The sequence below is a fragment of the Pezoporus occidentalis genome, unplaced genomic scaffold (assembly GCF_034315485.1).
Source record: "Pezoporus occidentalis ecotype Australia unplaced genomic scaffold, CSIRO_AGI_Poc_V1 ctg78, whole genome shotgun sequence".
Lineage (NCBI taxonomy): Eukaryota > Metazoa > Chordata > Aves > Psittaciformes > Psittacidae > Pezoporus > Pezoporus occidentalis.
This window is the reverse complement of record NW_026916137.1, coordinates 2,416,006-2,437,110: the sequence shown is the minus strand read 5'-3', so window position 1 is coordinate 2,437,110 and position 21,105 is coordinate 2,416,006. Positions and strand designations below refer to the sequence as shown.

The window sequence follows — 21,105 nt, the reverse complement described above, 5'->3', positions numbered from 1 at the left end:
GGCTGTCAGCAAGTTGTGCCTAACAAGGCCTTTGCTTTGTGTGGCTCCTTTTGGACTTGAAATGGCAGCCGAATCACAGCTTATAAGTTTTCATTTATTGTTCTTACCTGAATCTTCTGTTGCAAGTGACTGTCCTCTTTGCTATCTTGATGTAGACTGCAGGGCTCAAGATTTTTAAGAGGATTGTTCCAGCTGTAATATGGGACATTCTTCTGTGGATTTCTCTGTGATGTCACCTAGTAACATAACCTCCTTTTTCTGGTAGGGCAACCTTGACCCTATTCTAACAGCTGCTCTAGAACTGATATTAGGTATAAATCAGAGCATCCTTTCTCGTGTCTTCTTTTGTAGGGGTTTCTCTTAGCAGTTTTTTCTTTTTTTAATCAGAAGCCAGTTGAGCACAAGTTGATATATTTTCTGAAGTGAGGATTGGGAGCCTGAGTTTAGGCATCAGCCAGCCGCTAAAGATAAAGTGAAGCAGTAGCTTGAAAACCCTTAATAAAGATGACCAGGAGTGTGCAAACTTACAGTGCTGCAGTTGGTTTTCGTTGGTTGGGTGTACCTTTGCCTCCATGTAGCAGAGCAATGTGAAGAAGTAATGATGTAGTTTCTTCTTGCCCCTGCTACTCTCAGATTTAATTGGCTTCTATTGAAAAAAAGATCTGTGGAGTCCATCCATCAAGGTGATAGCTTCATCAGTGATTGGATGTCACTGTGGCATAGTGGAGAAACTGTTGGGGCAGGGAGTTCTGACTTTCTCCTAGTGATATTGTATATGTCTCTGTCATAGAATACTTGTACTCCAGAAATAACTCGGACAGTGGTATCTTGAGGTTTGGTTTGTGTCTTGCCTTTTACCATGTTTGCTCAGTTTACAAGTAGACTTGCTTCTTCTGATCACCAGTCATGGCAGCTCTGCCTGTAATGCAAGAGTGAAGCTGGGCTTTCTCTCTAACTGTGGCCTCTTCTGGGTCAGAGTTAACTAGCTGTAGACTCTAGTTAACAGACTCTCCTGGGCCAACAGCTAGAACTCTTGGTTTGTTATTTTTCATTGTAACCTGAGCAAGAAGAAGCCTTTGAAACTCACTCCTAGATTGCTCTTCCAGAGCATCAGTAGAATATGTCTGGGAGTAAGTTTGACTCCATCATACTTCCTGTAGTGAGCTGTTGCCTTTTTTTTCCTTCCTGCTCCTATCCCTGCACAAATCTGTACAGGAGTCAACATCTGTGTAGAGATGAAGCAAAAAGGATCCTGCAGCTCCTTTCATTTTTCCTGTTCTACCCAGATGTTCTATGTATGTTCCAAAGCTTCTTTTGCTTGTGGCAGGATTTTAATTCTCCCTCTTGTGCTCTCTTTAGTTGACCGTATTGTTGGGCTGGATCAGGTAGCTGGTATGTCAGATACAGCACTGCCAGGGGCCTTTAAAACCAGGAAGGGTATGTTCCGAACAGTGGGACAGCTCTATAAGGAGCAACTGGCTAAACTGATGGCTACCTTGAGGAACACGAACCCTAACTTCGTCCGCTGTATTATCCCCAACCATGAAAAAAAGGTAAAAACAGTTTCAACAATAACTTCCTGGCGTATGTAGCTGGGTTTGCTATCTTTTGTCAGGTTTTGAAGGAGAGTTAAAAAAAGTTTTGTTTCCTTAAAATATCTCTTTAAGGTCCTCTTAAATAACTGTATACTTCCCAAAATCTTGGAGACTGATCTTTTGGTTCTTTTTAAGCTGGCATAAAAGCTTTCGAATGCTTCTAACTGGAAAAGGGAGAACTGGCTGCTTTACCAAAAAAGAGGAAGAGGCAAGGGATAAACCCCTTTTGTACAAGCTTAGTGGTGTTAATAAAATATGCCTTTTCGTCACTAGGCTGGAAAACTAGATCCCCACTTGGTCCTTGACCAGCTTCGCTGTAATGGAGTGCTGGAGGGAATCCGTATTTGTCGTCAAGGTTTCCCCAACAGAGTTGTGTTCCAGGAGTTCAGACAAAGGTAAGGCCTAGAAGAGAGTCTGAAGCAGTCTTTACCTTTGCAAATTGCAAAAATTGAAGTATTTTATTGCGGTAGGATTGCCGCTCTTTTCAAAGGCAACACATCTGGCCATTGGTATTTCCTGGCACAAAGCCTCCCCAAACCACCTTTGGCTTCTCTAGTAAGCGTGTAGTTAAGGTGAGGCACAGAGGGAGCCCATCCAAGACTGCTGCTTTGTACTCTGTTGTCTAGAGATACTATTTTTTTTCTTCTAGTAAGACTGTAAATTGTCAAATTCAAAATGGCATAGGAATGCTTTACTGATTTTCAGGTTTTGTTTGTTGTTGTTTTCAGATATACTTGTGTGAGTAGTCTAATGCTTTCTCCTTTTCAGATATGAAATCCTAACTCCAAATGCAATTCCAAAAGGATTCATGGATGGAAAGCAAGCTTGCGTGCTGATGGTAAGACACCCCAGAAACTGTACTTGAATATATTTTGGGGTGTGGTTTGGAAATCTGAGTTGTACATGTTAAAAATGCATCTTATAGTTGCAGACCAAAATTCTGAAGTGAAACATTTGGTCTGAGGGTACAAAAACCTTTCTCTTGGATTCACAGATGGATGCTTTTGGCTAGCATGGAGTTCGATAGTCCTAGGCAAAGAGGATCTTTCCACAGATGCATGCACTTTGAGTTGCCAGCAGTATTCATGGAATCAAAATGTTCAGAAGCATTAATGTTATCTGTAGCACATGGTTAAAGTATGAGCTTCAACAAACTTTTGGTAATGGTCTGCTGATGACAAATGCTTTCAGTGAAGGCTCCAGTTAGTTTATTCAGAATTGCCTGCTTCTAAGGGAAAGTTTTGGCTCTGTAGCTTGAAGACTAGGGGAGACTGAATTGAATTTGGCTGTAATTGATTCCCTTTTTTCTGTCTTAAAGGGATGTACCTTATTCCCCTTACACTAGTGTAAGTGTTGACAGCAAATCCTTTAAAGGATGAGGAAGTCAGTTGGAGTGCGTTTTTCTGATAAAGATTAGGAGTGGGAAGAAATAAATAGGAAGGATCGACATATGTGTTTACTTTCAGAAAGGAAAGGGCTTTTTGGACTAGGCATATGTTCCTCACAGCATCCTTATAGTTCTGAATACTTGATGTGGTGTTGTATTAAACAATGCTTTCTGTCATATTTTCTCTCTGGTTACCTCCGTTTCATGCTGTGCTTGGCTGAGATCTAACTCCTCTAATTGGGGCAGAACTGTATTGGAAACTAGTAACTTTGGTTGGCCTGAGTGCTTATTGTAGGGAAGGGATATCTTAAAGCCATGAGACAGAAATATGTTTTGTCATGTTTCATATGAAGCAGTCTTTGCAAGGCATGAATTCTTCCCTCTCTCACTTTAGATCAAAGCATTGGAGCTGGATTCCAACCTCTACCGAATTGGACAGAGTAAAGTGTTCTTCAGAGCTGGAGTCCTTGCTCATCTGGAAGAAGAGAGAGACCTGAAGATCACAGATGTCATTATTGGCTTCCAAGCATGCTGCAGAGGCTACTTGGCAAGAAAGTAAGGATCATCTTTTGTAAAGAGCATATATAAATGCATGTAAACATGTGTACATAAAGTACACATAGAAACATATATTTCTCCCACTCGGTTACAAGTGTTTCTTCAAAAGAATCTGTCTAGAAATTATATTCTTTTTTGCCAGAAAAGCCATGATTTATTTGTTGTATATTAGAGATGGTGGTGTTTTAGGGCTTTCTGGTCTCTGTAATGCTGGACTTCTGGCACCTGCAAGAAACTCCATGTGTTGCTATCCCACATACTACCAGAGCAATAAAGTCTATTTCTCTCTACAGGAATACTGTGCAGCAGGCAAAATTTTTGACAGTGCTGCAAACTGCAAATGTGAAAATGAAAAGGTATTAGTATAGTACTGATCCAGGAGGTATAGGATTTCTCTTAAGATATTAAGTAGGACTGCAAATGATTCAGTTCTAAAAACAAAACTAATGTCTGCCAGATTGGCAGAACACACCTCTGTTTCAGATCTCCCATTTTTGAAGTGAAAATAGTGAGGCTTTTCGGATTAGACATTAGGGAAAAACTTTAATAAATAGGAAATTGGATAAAGGAAAGGAAAAGTGCTCATAACAGAGCAGAAAAAAAATTGATGGAGGAAGTTCACTGGAAGTCTTGCTCCTTTTTTTTAGGAGGGAGCCTTCTAAAGTAGAAAAGTAGCAGCATCTAAGAAAGGGCTTGGTGGAGAGAGCTGCATGCTGCTGTAAGTTCCTTTGTCTAACCTCCGCTTGCTTTGCAGAGCCTTTGCCAAGCGCCAGCAGCAGTTGACAGCCATGAAAGTGCTTCAGAGAAACTGTGCTGCCTATTTGAAGCTGCGGAACTGGCAGTGGTGGAGGTTGTTCACCAAGGTAACATTTTTCCCTTTGCAATTTTGACAATTTGGTTTCAGTTTCAGCTTCTGGGGTTGAACCAGAGAACCAAAAAACACTTTTCTGCAGTTGGGCTGGCTTGCAACTACACCTTGATTCATTTAGGCACAGAATATCGTAGCATATTTTATAGCTATGCAGTATATCTGCATAAACCAAGTTCAAGACTATATCCACATAATGTTGTGGAAAAGCAGAAGTCATCTTTTGATGCTTTATGCCTAAGAAGAGTAAGAGGTTCACTTGCTTTGGTAGTATGGCACTTCAAAAAGTTGCTTACGCCATGGCTAGTCAGTTTAGCTAGACAAAACCCGATAATACAGGAACGGCTTGCCATCTGTTTTTCCATTGTAAAAGCAAAAGAAAATCACTGAGGTCTGATCTTGCTGTTAGGCTTGTATATAATTTACCTTTATAAAGACAATGAATACATGAAGAGATGGTCTTTTTTCTAAACGTATGGGATTTCTTGCTTTGTAGACATAAGACTTTGCAGCTAAATGAGAGTTGAGAACAGAGTTTAAACTTTTCTCTTTCCTATGAAATGACTTCTAAGGTAACATCACTTGCACCCATTTATATCTGGACATTGATTTGTTGACCACTACCCTCTGGATGCAACTATCCAGCCAATTCCTCATACACTGAACAGTCCATCTATTAAATTCATATCTCTCCAATTTAGGGAGAAGGATGTTATGGGGGACCATGTCAAAGGCCTTAGAGAAGTCCAAATAGGTGACATTGACCCACCTGTGAATTTCCCCACTCTATGGCAACTTTTTTATTCTCCTGCTATTACTACTTAGCTCCTGAGGACCTGGAATTGCCCTAACCCTTTCCTGATGCATCCCATCCTGGAGAAAAAGTTGGGCAGGCAGAAATTGTGTTATTGGCAGAGTATATAACACTTTCTACATAAGTTTTATTCAGTGCTTATCAAGTACAAGAGTGTTTCTTCATGTTTTCCTTGTTCCTTATACATGTCTCATTCCTTTGGTTTCCCTTTTAGGTGAAGCCCCTTCTGCAAGTAAGCAGACAGGAAGAGGAGATGATGGCCAAGGAAGAAGAGCTAATAAAGGTCAAGGAGAAGCAGCTGGCTGCAGAAAATAGGCTGAGTGAGATGGAGACCTTTCAGGCCCAGGTGAGTTTGCAAATCTCACGTGTAAAAGTTATTCTCCTCTACCTGGCCAACTGCTTGAGAGCACCCCTTGCTTTATTGGTCTGATGGACAAGCTGCAGGATTCCTGCTTGTTGAAATATATGACTTGGCTGCCATCTTGTTCAATTTCCTTTGCCCTTCTTTCCAGCTCAGTTTCTCTAGCAGGTCATTTTGTGTAGTGACCACTTATTGCCCTTCTATAGCCATTACGTTAAGTCTTCTTTGGCTGGGTATTATAGCAAGCTAGTTGAATTCAGTCTCACTGTTAATGGAATCGTTTTCATTTGGAACACAGAAGGTGGCAGCAGGACTGTTGTTCTGGGCTGATAATTATTTGTGTTACTTTTGCAGGGGAAAACTAGACAATCTCCTTTTTTCAAATGAATATGGTCTTGAGAAGTTTATTAAGGCTGATATAATATGTGGTTGCAGTGTTCTCATTTGTAAAGGAGAACAAACACTTAAACTGTGTTTTGATATTTAGTTTTTGATTAGCAGCAGGAGACTGCTGCAATGATTAAGACTAACTGTGGAACACAGGAGCACATAACACACATTGCTAAGTGCTTTGGTAAATTGGCGCTTGTCTCATTTCTGGCTTTGTGTCTGATGTAGCTAATGGCAGAGAAGATGCAGCTGCAGGAACAATTGCAAGCAGAAACTGAACTCTGTGCTGAAGCTGAGGAGATAAGAGCCCGCCTGACAGCCAAGAAACAAGAACTGGAGGAGATATGTCATGACCTGGAAGCAAGAGTGGAGGAAGAGGAAGAACGGTGTCAACATCTGCAGGCTGAAAAGAAGAAAATGCAACAGAATATCCAGGTAATGCCTTAGGAATACTGACTCTTGTCAGTAAAGAGTATAGTAAGGGTCAGAGCTGTTCTGTTGTTTCAGCTTGGAGGGAAACAGGAGAGAGAGAATATAAAATAAAGCATAGAAAAATCTACCTGTGGAATAGAACATAGTGATTCTGGTCCTGAGTCTGAGGCGTTCAGCCAGTCATCTGGAATGAGCTTTTCCATTCTTGAAGATGGTGGCCACTTGTCAAATAGACAAGTAAGCTTAAGCAAGGTGTTTTAGAATGGTGCATTCTTCTTTGCAAAAAAGTATTATTTGTTTTGCTAGAAAAGTTGTTTTTTAGGACAGGATATGTTGCATCAAGCCACAACAGATGTTAATTCTGGAAAGTACCTTGAGGTACCTTAATACCTAGAAGAAGGGTAAAGAAAACTTCCAAGTTCTAGGATTGCTACTGTGCTATTACATTGGTTGGTTAGGAGCACTGACAGATGCCTTGCTTTTCTGTGGATGTTGTAAAGGAACTGGAGGAACAGCTTGAAGAAGAGGAAAGCGCCAGGCAGAAGTTGCAGCTGGAAAAAGTGACCACAGAGGCCAAATTGAAGAAACTGGAAGAAGATGTGATGGTTCTGGAAGATCAGAATCTCAAATTGGCTAAGGTAAGATTCCTGAAGCTTCTTACACAGGCCGAAGACGTATGGGTGTTTCTTGTGGAGCTACCCACCAAAGGCTGACCTTTCCCATATTGTGGGGAAATGTTCAAATGAGTTCAGTCATGTCTGTGACAGCTGTGACCTGAAATTAACTGCCTGCCTATATTCTTTACAAGTCAGTAGTATATGATATTTAAATAGCCTTGACTGAATAACGATCCATGAACAAAAGTTTTCTGATACATCATTATGCCAAACAATATCGAGTTATTCCATGATTAGACTTCCCTTTCAGATTTGAAAAGGCTTCCAATACAAATTTTTAAGTAGCCATTGATTTGAATGCTATCTGTAATCCTGAAAGGATTTCTTTTGTTCCAAGTTCCTTACAGGAGTAGTAGGCACTCATGACATTGACATATTTAAGCACAGTCAATTGTGGAAAAATGTCCTGTAATTGCAGCAACTGCTTTGACACTGTCTTCTCTATTCTGCAGGAAAAGAAACTGTTGGAAGACAGGATGTCTGAATTTACAACGAACCTGACAGAGGAAGAGGAGAAATCTAAGAGCTTAGCCAAACTCAAGAATAAACATGAGGCCATGATCACAGACCTTGAAGGTGATTTTGGTTTTGTTCAGGACTATTTTGTGTGGGGGTGTTTTTTGTTTGTTTGTTTTTAAGGCAGATTCTGCACCGAACTTGCCTGTTTACTTCTTAATTTTAGGTGGTTTCTTGTTAAAATTTGTTGAACTTGATTTTGATTTCTGGAGTTTTAGTCCTCCCCAGGTTCTGAGGGGTTAAAAGTTACTCTATAGTGTGTATGCTATTGATTGGTTTGGTGGAGCTGTTCAGTGACTGGCTGAAGGTTATGTGCCTTGTCAGCTGAGCCCTTGATCTAAATAAAAATCCTCTCTAAAGCAGCAGGCCAATGGAGAAGAGAGGCTGGTTCTCTTTCTTTTCCTGCTGTGGAAGTGTAACCACTTTTTTACTTCCAGCAGCAGCATCAATCTGTCAGGGTTAGTGCTGTTTCTGATATCCTGTTTGCACGAGCTTTTCAGAGTTGAAGCTAGAGTTACTTCATCTGGAGACCTCCCAGGTTAACACAGCAGGAGCCAGCCTGTTTAGTTTCTGTAAAGGCAGAGCAGACCTTGTGGTCAGTGTCACTTAATGAGTGCTTATGCCTGTGTGGTGTGGGTGTTGGGAGAGACTAGCATTCTGCTGGCATTGTTTAGTATAGAAAAAGAGGGCAAGAGGGTTTGGCTGTAAGGTGAGGGGAGGTCATGCAGGTATATTTTGAGGGCAGAATATGGGGGCAGTTGCATGTGTAGGTCCTGACAAAATAATGCACTCCAGCTATAGTCAGGACAGTTGTATTATTAGGAAAGAAACTATTGATTAAATGACTTTACTTTCTCTGCTCATACAACATTCTTTGGGTATGTATCATCTGCAAAACTTAATGTGTCCCCATCTTCTTCAGAACGTCTGCGACGTGAGGAAAAGCAAAGGCAAGAATTGGAAAAGACTCGTCGAAAGCTTGAAGGGGACTCCAGTGATCTGCATGACCAGATTGCTGAGCTGCAGGCTCAGATTGCAGAACTCAAAATGCAGCTGGCCAAGAAAGAAGAGGAGCTGCAGGCAGCCTTAGCTAGGTGAGAACCTGACCTGCAGGGTTCAGGGTCCACCAAGTTGAGAAGTATTTCTTGTCTTGTCTCCCTCTGGAATAGGAACTAAACATAATCTGTGGTAGTTGCATTTCAGCCCCTGGACTGTTAGGATCCATGTTCTCAGCATCGGAGTTCTTTGGCTGCTGCTCACTGCCACATTCTCTGTGCAGAGCACGGCTATGACTTTAATGTTTAATTGGAGCTGTAAGATTTCAGAGGGGGTTAAAAAGTAGTGGCAACAGACTCTCTCACTGGTAGTTGCTATATTCATCTGTTCAGTAAAGTGTCCAGTTTCCAGTGCAAAACAGTGCTTTCCTTTCTGCTTTCTTCTGTTGTCTCTCTGTGTCCCCTTCTTTAAGGTAAGTGATTGTGCTCTCTCAGATATTGGGAAATAGAATCTGTAGTGACACATGCATCAAAGTTTGAATGTAATATTGTAGAGCTGGCCTGTGGCAGCTTTCTTTATTGATTATTCTTAATAGGTTAGGTGATTTTAATTTACCTACAGTTTAAATCTGGCTCTGACCAGAACCCTATGTTGAACACAGGGTGGAAGAAGAGGCAGCTCAGAAGAACATGGCCCTGAAAAAGATCAGGGAACTTGAATCCCAGATCACTGAGCTGCAGGAAGATCTGGAGTCAGAGAGAGCATTCAGGAACAAAGCTGAAAAACAGAAGCGGGATCTGGGAGAAGAGCTGGAAGCATTGAAAACGGAGCTAGAAGACACGCTAGATTCTACAGCTGCTCAGCAAGAGCTCAGGTAACTCCACGATGTAGCTGTTGTCTTTTTTGACTTTTTTTAATAAATGCTGGAGCATCCAGTCTCTTACCAAAGCAAGTCTTTGCCTTTATTGGAGTAGTTTGGTTAGCAGCCTCAGTAGCTATAGAAGGAGGTAGTGTGCAAGCTGTACGCAAAGCTGCATTTACCTCACCTGATGTAAGAATGTTAATTTGCTCCCTAACCACAGTGTTAGCAATAGACCTGAAACATTCATTCTTTCATGCTATTACTACTTAGGCTGAAAGTAATGCTGCCAGCTTCTGCTTAAGAACAGTGCATTGCTAAGCTCTAACTTTGAAAAGTGTCTTTGTAGCTTGTAGGGCTAAACAGACGTTGGCATTTTTCTGCATTAGCCATGCTTTGGTGGATATACACTTCTGTTTGATTTTCTCAGTAATGGAATTTGTGAATTTTGTAGGTCAAAGAGAGAACAAGAAGTAACAGTTTTGAAGAAGACCCTTGAAGATGAGGCAAAGACACATGAGGCTCAAATCCAAGAGATGAGGCAGAAACATTCACAAGCTATTGAAGAGCTGGCAGAGCAGTTAGAACAAACCAAACGGGTATGTGGACTAGAAAACACAAGACCAAAGCAGTCAATCTCCCTGAAAGGACAGCTGCTCTATGACCATGTCTTAAAACTGCAGAAGAACATAAAGTGTTTGTGATACTAGGCATCTGATATGTGTGCTCTTCTTCCCTTGGTAGATTATTTTTCACTATGAAGCTGTTTTGAATAGTTGCATTCATTCTTTGTTCCAATCAGGCATGTTATACTGCTTAACCAAGATGTTCTTTTGACAGCTTGCACTTGTTGACTTGTACAGCCTTAATTTGGAATCTGATGATGGAAAACTATCTCCTGTGTTGTCTTCTCTGCTTGTTAGATTGTCTCCTGCTTATCAGGGACAGGCTGCTTAAACTGTTTTTTCTGAGTAAGAGCCTAGAATTTAGCTGCTAAACACGAAACATTAGCTTGCTTGTTGCGGGGGCGGGCGGGGGAGAGGGGAAAAAGTACTTGGTGGGAGGATCCTGCCATATCTAAAGTCTGAGAGGTTTTGCTGTGTTTTTTCCCTCTTCAGGTGAAAGCAAATCTGGAAAAAGCAAAACAGGCTCTGGAAAGTGAGAGGACTGAACTGGCCAATGAGGTGAAGGCCCTTCTGCAGGGCAAAGGGGATGCTGAGCACAAGCGGAAAAAAGTAGATGCTCAGCTCCAAGAACTCCAGGTGAAATTCACGGAAGGCGAAAGAGTGAAGACTGAACTGGTTGAGAGGGTTAACAAATTGCAGGTGAGTGGCATGGGTTTTCCTTAGCTTCTGATAGAGCCCAGGGTTAGACTGAAAGCATTGTAGGGTTGTGGCTCCCCACAGCTAGTTCAAAAATCTTGTTCCTGCTGAGGATAAAGTTCCTACAAAAAGGAAATCCATAGTTTGCTTCCCAGGGGCTATGCAAGCTATTTAACTCATTGCCAGGGCAGGACTTTTGGATTGATGCTGCTTACCAGCTCTGAGAAGCTGAAGTAACTAGTTGCCATTTGAGTTTTGTAAGCCTTAAAGTATCAGCATGTCTGCTTCCCTTCAGCATGCAGCGGTTTGTACAGTACGGTTTCCAGTTGTGCAAACATTCAGCTGCTTGTGGATGTAGACCGGCATAAACAGACCAGCAATTGTATAACTCATTTGGAAGACAGCTTCTTGAAGCTTTGTAATGCAGTTGATGGTGATGAGGTGTGGCTCAAGGCTGATGTGGAAATTTAGGGTTTCTCCTCCTGTCTTCAAGTGAACAGCAAACCGCTTTGAGTCACACAGAGCATTGTCTTCTGCCTTCTCATTTTTGGAGGGCTGTTATTAAAAGTTGAGCATTGCCGGTGTGTGCGCTATCTTCTAGAATGTGCAAATGTAATTTTGAGACTCTAGATACAGTCCTGAAGCAGAGAGTATAAAAGAGGGAGTTAGTTTAATGAAAGCTTTTAAAATTCTTGCCAGGCTGTCTAAAGTCTTATATAGGCCTTAAAAAGCCCAAATCACCCAGAACCAGAAGGCTTTTGCTACAGAAGGGATCCCATGTAAAAATCTTTTTTCAGCTTCTCATATTTCATTCCTGGGAGTCTGGAAACGATGCATTCATTTCCCTGAGAGAATATATGCATGCCTTACTGTTATGAGGTGCCTGAGTTTTCAGTTCTGCGTCCTGTAGCTGCTCACCTGTTCCTGGCTTTGTTTTTGCAGATGTATTCACTAACTTATACTCTGATCTCTCCTTCAGGTCGAGTTGGACAATGTCACAGGTCTCTTGAACCAGTCTGACAGCAAATCAGCCAAATTAGCAAAGGACTTCTCTGCTTTGGAATCACAGCTTCAGGATACACAGGTGAGAGCTTTGGAAACCAAGGCATCTCTGTGTAGTGCAGCCAAATGTCTTACAATTTGCAAAAGTAAGATGATGCTGGTGCCTGAAGTAGGTAAATGACCACTGTCTTTCAAATCTACTTAAGTTTGGTTTTAGCCATGCTATATCATTTTAGCCTGTTGTCCTTTTCTTTGATACCTGAATATGAGAAAGCCATGTAGCAGAATACAGTCTGGGAAGGGTTAATGGTTTGAGTGCTCAAAAGACTCAAGAAAAGACTGTGGGTGGCTTGTGAGGTGAACTAATGTACTTTAATTATTAGAGTGTATGAGGGAATAGGACCATTCAGAGTATTTTGTTTCTGCGTGGACTTGCTGGAAGACAATTATTTAAATTCTGTCTTTGGTTGTGTTATCTGTGAAATAAGTTGCATACTTAAAATCAACTTCAAAAGTACTCATTCTGGAGAGAGTGGGTGAGCATTGTGAGCCTTTAAGGCCAAGGAGCGGTGCTGAATTCCACTGGGGTGTTTGCTTCCTAGGAGCTGCTGCAGGAGGAGACTCGCCTAAAACTGAGCCTCAGCACTAAGCTGAAGCAAATGGAGGATGAGAAGAACAGTTTCAAAGAGCAACTGGAAGAAGAAGAGGAAGCTAAAAGAAACCTGGAGAAACAGATTGCTGTGCTTCAGCAACAGGTACAGAGTCTGCATCCTATAAACCAATGTCTTTTGAAAGAAAGCTTAAGTGCAATCTTGTCTATAGGGAAGTAAAATCTAAATGGAGAATCAACTTTAAGTAACAGAACCTTTCCTGGGGAAAGGTGATCCTGCTGATTTGGGCAAGAGAGGAAATGAAGAGGTCTCTGATGATAATCCTACAAATTACTTGTAGATTTGTATCCAACAATTGCTTTAGGAATTCAGTCAGGTATTAGTTGAGGGGGGGAGTGGGACCTTCAAAACGGAGCAGGCTCAACTTCTGATGCCAGTAAACTACATACAGCATTGTCTGTGGTATGGCTTCATGTGAGATCTTTTCTGGCTTCCAGGCAATAGATGCAAAGAAGAAGATGGATGATGGTCTGGGCTGCCTTGAGTCAGCAGAGGAAGCCAGGAAGAAGCTGCAGAAGGACTTGGAGGGCTTGAGCCAGCGTTATGAAGAGAAGACAGCTGCGTATGACAAGCTGGAAAAAACAAAGACCCGCCTGCAGCAGGAGCTGGATGACCTTGCTGTGGACCTGGATCATCAGCGGCAAATAGTTTCCAACCTTGAGAAGAAGCAGAAGAAGTTTGACCAGGTATGACTTCAGTCACTGGGCATTCAGTAGGTGCATCTTATTGAACAGCTGTGCTTTAAGAATACCTAAGCAATGCTGCTTGGAGAATGCATATTTATTTCCAAGCTAAGGCATAGCATATAGAGTGGAGAAATAAGCTTTCATAGAATTAATTCTGTTGCTTGCAGAGGAAGTTTAGTGATGTTTCTTTCCCAAAGGCATAGCTTTTATATCAAGATCAAGTTTGAAACCTTGTTTGCAGATCATTGAGAGAGAGCTGGAAATACTTGGTTTGAGGCCTAGGGAATTGAAAGTTTGTCCATTTGGGATCAGCACAGTTACAAAAGGTGGGATGGCATGCTTCATTCTTGGAAGCTGGTTCCTGCTTTCTGTGGCAGAGTACTGTTAAGACACTACTGAAAAGGTGCATGTTTACCTTGTTCGAAAATTGTCATTCATTTCTCAGAATACTGATACTGTGCTCTTGTAGCTGTTGGCAGAGGAGAAGAGCATCTCTGCCAAGTATGCAGAAGAACGGGACCGTGCTGAGGCAGAAGCCCGTGAGAAGGAGACTAAGGCCCTCTCCCTGGCCAGAGCCCTGGAAGAAGCCATAGAGCAGAAAGATGAGCTGGAACGAATCAATAAGCAGTTCCGTGCAGAGATGGAAGATCTGATGAGTTCAAAGGATGATGTCGGGAAAAGTGTAAGTATGAAGTTAAAATGTCTGGCCAGGAAATATCACACAGGTGATACTGTTTAATACTGCAAAAACCTTATGTTAGTGTTAGCACAGATGAATGTAGTAAAGAATACTGGACACATTGTGAGTTTGTGAATGTTTGTATTGCATTAGTAAGTGTGAAAGATGGATTGCAAGAATCTGGAAATGACCCAAAGTAGTTGAAAACTGAGGTAGTGGGAAACTGAACTGCTGTTAATTAACTGTTGTGGCAGAAATGAAGATAGGATAAGAGTCTGATTTGTAAAATACAGAGATTACCCAGGCAATGGAAGACAGTAAACCCAGTATTTCAAAACAAAAAAAAAGTTTATGATAAGCAGAAAGGAAAATAAATTAAAAAATAAAAAGAAAAGAATTAGAGGCCAGAAAATGTTTTCCTGAATTCTGTCAGCGCCAGAAGTCTCCAGCAGTAGGAGACTGCAGTAGATGTAGGTCTGCAGTAGGTCAGGACTGGGCTAACAAATGCTTTTTTCTTTCTCCCCACCACACATGCATGACCAGAACTAATAGGTAGTTGTAATTTCGACTGGCAGCTTGCAGGTATGCGAGCAGCTGACTTTGAGGGATACCTCTGCCCTACTACAAGGGACACATGCATCATTCTTGTTTCTGCCTTATGTGAATGGCTGTTCTTAGCCTTTTTTGCACTTAGGATAGGTGAAATTGTCTGACTCTCTCTGAGGAAACCTCCCGTGTGGTACTGTGCTGTAGGTCCATGAGCTGGAGAAGGCTAAGCGAGCCCTGGAGCAGCAGGTGGAGGAGATGAAGACACAGCTGGAAGAGCTGGAAGATGAACTGCAGGCCACAGAGGATGCCAAACTGCGGCTAGAAGTGAACCAACAGGCCATGAAGGCACAGTTTGACCGGGACCTCCAGGGACGTGATGAACAGAATGAAGAGAAGAAGAAACAGCTGATTAGACAAGTAAGAATTGCTCTGTAAATCCTGAAAGTGTTCCATGCCCAAAGACACTTGTGTCCAAAGATGGTTAGACAGACAGCATCAAACCTCAGGTTCTTGTTAATGGTAACTGTCCAGGCAGCACTGCAGAGCTGTGAGACACTTCACCCCTTGTGTGCATGATTGCTCAAACAGCCTTTGTCTATTAAAGGAACCTGTGTGGCTTTATTAGTGAGGAATGTTAACCCCATCCCCCTGCCAGGAAGGAGAACGAGTCACATGCTTGCCCTTATGTACAGTTTGAAAGGGGGATATGAAAACTGGCCATTAGGAAATCAAGGAGCTGAAATGCTGATGCCTGTATTTCTTTCTACAGGTGCGGGAGATGGAGGTGGAATTGGAAGATGAACGGAAACAGCGCTCCATTGCTGTGGCTGCCAGGAAGAAGCTAGAGATGGACCTGAAGGATTTGGAAAGCCATATAGACACTGCTAACAAGAATCGTGAAGAAGCCATCAAGCAGCTCCGCAAACTGCAGGTGAGATGCTGCAACCGTCTTAGCTGTCACTGTAGAACACTTACCCAGGGAAATGGGATACAAGATTTCATCTTGTGAGAGCCATGCATCAGTGGCACAAGAGCAGCAGAACCTTGTAGCAATTTACAGGGAAAGTTTTATTGGCATTTCAAATATCCTTCTAACCCCGATCAGCCTGTTTAATTCCCTGAGAGACAAGCTGTCCACTGTAGCGCTTGCTTCATGTCAGTGTTTTCGGAAAGGATTATGGAGCTGCAAAGCTAGAGGGGCCTAAGTATCACTTATGCCTTCTCCTGCCCCACCACAGTTCTCCTATGCTTTTGTAATTCCTACAGGCATTTGTCTGATCTGTTCTTAGGAAAAATTCCAAATCTGCCCTAGACCATCCATTGTATTGCTTCACTAGAAAGCTTCCTGTACCCTGCCTTCCCCCCTCCCTACAGCTGACAGGTTTTTTTCCCTTGCAATTTAAGCAGTGCTGTTTGCTTTCATTACTCCTTCTCCTTGTTACTTGTGAAATGGGAAAAGGATTATTCCTTTTGTTTTTACAGCAGCCTTTTTGGTAGCTGAAGATTAATGAATCCCTGTTTCCATTTCCCTTCATGTTTCCTGTAAGACAAACAAACCCACTCTGTTAATGTGGATGCTCTGAAATCCGTCATTTGCTCTCCCTTTTTCAGGCACAAATGAAGGATTACATGCGGGAACTGGAGGACACACGTACTTCCAGAGAAGAGATCTTGGCCCAGGCCAAAGAAAATGAGAAGAAGTTGAAGAGCATGGAAGCAGAGATGATCCAATTGCAGGAGGTAATGGAATATGCATGCAAGTAAAGGGTTTGTTGGTTTTCTTTGGCCAAGAACTAAGCATAGCAGTCTAAGCTTCAGTGGTTATTTCCTTTCTCCTGTACTTTTCGCTCTGCTCAAATAGGAGGTCCACTTCAAAATGCAGAATTTGGCCCTCTCTTGACAGCTGTGATAGGAGAGTGCAAAAGAAAGGAAGCCATGGGGTGGGTGTGGAGCAGACCATGTCTTATAATTAAGTCTGGATGTAGCTGGAGACCATACCACCCATTGCCAGTAACTACTTTTTCCTATGCTGCATTAATTGGTATCTTCCCGTTGGATCACTGACCGTCTCATTTTCATTCCAGGAGCTTGCAGCTGCTGAGCGTGCCAAGCGCCAGGCCCAGCAAGAAAGGGATGAGCTGGCTGATGAGATTGCCAACAACAGTGGTAAAGGGTGAGTAATGTTCCCTGTTTTAAGGGTGGAGGAGCTGGTTTGAGAAAATACTTTGCAGGCTGTTATTTTTATATAATCTGCAGCATGCACTGTATCCCCTCTGCTCTCAAAAGACTGAGTTTATTTAAAGATACGAGAAATGGTGGATTTTCTCCAAGGCATTAACAGCACTAACACTGCTTTAATGATTCTGTGTTGTATAGAGCACTGGCCATGGAGGAAAAGAGACGCTTGGAGGCCCGGATAGCTCAGCTGGAGGAGGAGTTGGAAGAAGAACAGGGCAACACAGAGATAATCAATGACCGGCTCAAGAAGGCAAACCTTCAGGTATCTATCCAGGCTGTATGTGTGTCAGTAGGGGTTCTCTAGTCTGTGTAAATTGTCATACTGCACTCTGATTAATGCCAGCTGCCACTTTGTGTATAGGCCCTCAGAAGTCCCTAGATGTGAGCAAGATCAAACACCTGAATACCACAGTACAGAAGATAGGTTGGGCAGTCAGAGCTGATGTTAGCTCACTGGTTTTGAACACTTAAATCATTAGGTAGCTGCAACAATCAAGTTTATTTAAAACAAAACCCTAAGGAAAACCACCACCACCAAACCCCAGTAACCAACCAAAAAACCCCAAAACAACCACCACAAAAATACCCCAAACCTCCTAGTCCCTTTTTTTCTGTATTAAGAGATTATGAGAAAGATGATCCGTACCATGCTGCTACTCCAACTTGGCGTGCTGAACAGTGCCACAATGTGCTTGAAAAATGACTTTTCTGCCAGTTCTGTGCTGCTTCTGATGGACTAACCATATGGAATTTGTTAGGCCGCTATAGAAACCAGGATTGTGATCTGCCTGTTCTCTGCCATATTTTGTCTGCCCAACTTTGAGGGTTGAGCATGTTGTTTTCTCAGCATTCCAGAGCCAAGGAGCTAGGCTGATGGTTTTCCAAACGGCTTGTTCACTCTGGTGGATGAGAGCATAGTTCTCGAGTTGGTTGACTGTCAGCCAGAGCCCTCTCTGGCTTGGAAGTGGACCGAGTTCTTGCCCTTTCCCCTTCAAAAGTCAGTATTTTTAAGCTGCTTCTTTGTAGTAGACAGAGGGAGTAGACAGGCAGCAAATAAATGATAAATTAGTAAAGCACATGTATTGGATCTATTTGCCTCAGGATTTTTGTAATTCACTAAGACTGATAACTACTGTGTTACATGCCAAACCATGGCTTTTGCTACTGAGAGCATTGTGTGTGATTGGCAAGTTTAGCCCTAAGAGGAGGCTGATAAACCTGTTATTCAAGGAATTCCTTTGAAAATCTGGGTAAACTAAGATATTTTGAGAAGTGCCCTGCCTACGGAGAGCTCCCTCTGCATCATAGTTATTCCAGGTATTCAGCTTACCCTGAGAGTCCTTTTTCTTTGCTGTCAGCATGTGCCTGGGAAGTAAATCAGCCTTTCAGGCTGGAGCGCTGGATGTGCTCAGAACTTCTTCTCTTTGCAGATTGATCAGATGAATGCCGACCTGAATGCTGAGCGTAGCAACGCACAGAAGAATGAGAACGCTCGCCAGCAGATGGAGCGCCAGCTTAAGGAGCTTAAGCTTAAACTGCAGGAGATGGAGAGTGCAGTAAAGTCCAAGTACAAGGCTACCATCACGGCCTTGGAAGCAAAGATAGCACAGCTCGAAGAGCAGTTGGACATGGAGACAAAGTATGTCCTAGTAGAAACTCTGTTTTAAATTCCGATTTGTCTTAGTGAAGGTTTTATTCTAGGTGTAGTGGGTAGTATGGAAGCATGATCTTGGCAAACCTTCCTTGTTTTTCACTGTAGAGACTTCTAGCTCCTTCCAGACTTAACCACTCCTAAAACTGCAGCTGTGATACACTTGCTGCCCTTTTGTAGCTTCACAAAGTATCCTGTCTGTGTGACATCGTTGCCTTTTTGTTATTTCTGGGAAATATGGCCTGCCATCCCCTTTTTTTCCCCTAGGTTATGAGCAGTTTTTCTATCTTCCTTGTTTCTAACTTGCCCAAGTCGTGTCATCTTGCTGGGGAGAACGGGAGAGGAGCTTTTGTCTGAGCATCACTGTGTTTCTGTATAGGGAGCGCCAGGCTGCCAGCAAGCAAGTGCGTCGTGCTGAGAAGAAGCTGAAAGACATCTTGCTGCAGGTGGATGATGAGAGGCGCAATGCTGAGCAATTCAAAGATCAGGTGTGTATGGTTACTGCAGCACTGGTGAGCCTTGTGGTGGGAGGACTCTCCTCCTATGGCCAAAGCATTGGCTGCATTAAGAGGGCATTAACCTTCCTACAGACTTTTCTTTTTCCTCACTGTGATAATTACAAGGTGACACAGATGTAAATGCTTTTAAGGAAGAAAAGCTTGGAGCTGTCAAGTCTTAGGCAGTTCCTTTCAGAAAGCAAAGAGGGGGCTTTGAAAACTGCTTTTTGCTGCTCTCACTACTAACTGCTGCAGCTCTGGGAAACATTGATTTGTATTTCTCTCTTCCCCACATATGCTCAGGCGGATAAGGCAAACATGCGCTTGAAGCAGCTGAAACGCCAGCTTGAGGAAGCAGAAGAGGAGGCCCAGCGAGCCAATGCGTCCCGTAGGAAGCTCCAGCGTGAGCTGGAGGATGCCACTGAAACAGCTGATGCTATGAATAGAGAAGTCAGCTCCCTGAAGAGCAAACTCAGGTAAGGTGGAGCATTCTAGGTCATTGCTGTAATTGCCCACTGCAAACAGCATGGCCAGGTACTTGCTTACCTCTTTGCAGAGCCTGCCCTGTCTGGTGAGGTCAGTGGAATCTCATGTTGCTAACGTGCTGTCTGTCTTTCCCTAGGCGTGGGGACCTGCCGTTTGTCGTGACACGTCGAATTGTCAGGAAGGGTACAGGAGAGTGCTCCGATGAGGAAGTGGACGGCAAGGCAGAGGCTGGTGATACCAAAGCTACTGAATAAGTCTTCCCATTTGACCCAGGTTACACGTGATGGAGTGACCCATCCACCCTCCCCTCTTCCACTGGACTTTCAGCAAACCCTGCCCTCCTAAAATGGCTGGGGATCTGCAGAGCAAGCCCAGCTCTGTGTATCTGGAGCCATGGGGCATCTGTGTTCCTCATTTCCTTCTCTTTCCAGTTTCCTAATCCTCTTGTATTTAATGCCAAAGAGTTGGGTCTCTGAAATCTGACCAGCAGTTTGGCCATCACAAAGGCCTGTAGAACTGTCCGTGCCATGTCTGCTGGTGAATCCGTACACGGTTTGGAGGGAGTGGGGTTAGGGAAAGATTATTTTTGCTGTAAATCTCCTTTTGTCTTCAATTCTAGCTGCAGGGAAGCCCCTTCCTGTATTCTTTCCCCTCCCTCTTTGTTTGCTTTCGGCAATCATGTTCAGTGACCTCAGACTTCTGCCTCTTTTACTCTGCCCACCCACATGGTTTGGGAGCAGTTTCAGGAAAAACGGTGTGCTTTGGCCATGGCAATTTGCCCTTTCTGCTTTCACACGTTTCCAGGGAGGGGTGAAGAGGGAAGCTCCTCTCGGGACCAGTTATTTGGAGGACTTGCCAAAGTTGTCTTTTTTCTTTTTCCTCTTATTTTTACTGTCTGGACAGATCTCTGAAGTGCAATGATGTCCTGTTAGTGTCTGCCTCTGAGCGGTTTCATCTAAGGTAGCGTGGACCAGTAGTTAATGACAGGCTGGGGAAGCAGAACAGTGTCCTTGGGCTTGTCTGAGAATCTCTGGGGGACCAAGTATATTTAATGGTAATAGACAGAATCTAGGGGAATTTAATAGGGTAGTGGGCAGAGGGTGGGGATGAGGGGAGGGAAATCCCTCTTTTATTGACATGTCCAAGCCTCTCGCACCTGCTCTGTAACCAGGGGTTGGGATTAGTTATTGTACACCGTTGACTAAGAGTATATTAAAAACCCTTTAATCTGCACAGATATATGTAAGGCCTTTGTATCTCTTGTAATAAGTAATTAAGAAAAAAAAATAAAGGTCTTTATCACTGCCTTTCTCTTGGGACCATGGTTATATATAGATAGTCTTTACTTTTCTACACCGTACACTGGTTGCTGGATTTACCTGTATTCTTAACCATATTGTATATGCTGCGGTTAGACCTACTTACGAGCAAAGTAAAAAGAATTCCATATGAAGCACCATACTGTATGCCTGAAGCGCTCTCAGTGCAGGAGCCTCGTGTCCCAGTTGCTGTCACAAAAAGAACTTTAGATTTTTTTTGTTTTTATATAATAAAAGTGCCTTAGCATGTGCCTCAGCTGCGTGTCACCACTACAGTCAGTAATGGTTTACTGGTGCTCCACTGATGTTACCAATAAAGATTATCCATGTGCTGCAGTCCGTGTGCGTGTGTTGCCGTTCCATCTCTCGGCATCAGAGCATCAGCCTGTCCTGTCAGCGGTGCTGAGATCAGGTGTTGAGGTACCCCTGGGCTATCAGCGGGGCAGCACCAAGGGTTTTGGAGGATGATAACACACCTTGTTTGTGTGGTCTTAGGGAGCCACCTGCTCAAACACGAGGTTGTGAGCTGAGCTAGTTCTGTTCTGGGACTGA

At 43.0% G+C, this 21,105-nt stretch overlaps 1 protein-coding gene across 1 annotated transcript in view; it reads left to right on the top strand.

The window, feature by feature from the left end:
* The window catches only part of MYH9 (myosin heavy chain 9), a 73,845-nt gene extending 52,956 nt beyond the window's left edge, over positions 1–20,889 (top strand). The window contains exons 16-41 of the mRNA XM_062602626.1: positions 1,360–1,553; positions 1,869–1,990; positions 2,364–2,433; positions 3,377–3,537; positions 4,295–4,403; positions 5,437–5,568; positions 6,202–6,408; positions 6,906–7,043; positions 7,535–7,658; positions 8,521–8,692; positions 9,256–9,468; positions 9,908–10,052; positions 10,572–10,778; positions 11,755–11,859; positions 12,380–12,532; positions 12,886–13,134; positions 13,604–13,816; positions 14,567–14,779; positions 15,132–15,293; positions 15,974–16,102; positions 16,447–16,535; positions 16,739–16,862; positions 18,031–18,239; positions 18,631–18,739; positions 19,052–19,224; positions 19,371–20,889. Of these exons, the coding sequence (XP_062458610.1) occupies positions 1,360–1,553; positions 1,869–1,990; positions 2,364–2,433; positions 3,377–3,537; positions 4,295–4,403; positions 5,437–5,568; positions 6,202–6,408; positions 6,906–7,043; positions 7,535–7,658; positions 8,521–8,692; positions 9,256–9,468; positions 9,908–10,052; positions 10,572–10,778; positions 11,755–11,859; positions 12,380–12,532; positions 12,886–13,134; positions 13,604–13,816; positions 14,567–14,779; positions 15,132–15,293; positions 15,974–16,102; positions 16,447–16,535; positions 16,739–16,862; positions 18,031–18,239; positions 18,631–18,739; positions 19,052–19,224; positions 19,371–19,488 (4,040 nt within the window). The 3' untranslated portion in view covers positions 19,489–20,889. The remainder of the gene's footprint in view (positions 1–1,359; positions 1,554–1,868; positions 1,991–2,363; positions 2,434–3,376; positions 3,538–4,294; positions 4,404–5,436; positions 5,569–6,201; positions 6,409–6,905; positions 7,044–7,534; positions 7,659–8,520; positions 8,693–9,255; positions 9,469–9,907; positions 10,053–10,571; positions 10,779–11,754; positions 11,860–12,379; positions 12,533–12,885; positions 13,135–13,603; positions 13,817–14,566; positions 14,780–15,131; positions 15,294–15,973; positions 16,103–16,446; positions 16,536–16,738; positions 16,863–18,030; positions 18,240–18,630; positions 18,740–19,051; positions 19,225–19,370) is intronic.
* The last annotated feature ends 216 nt before the right edge of the window (positions 20,890–21,105 follow it).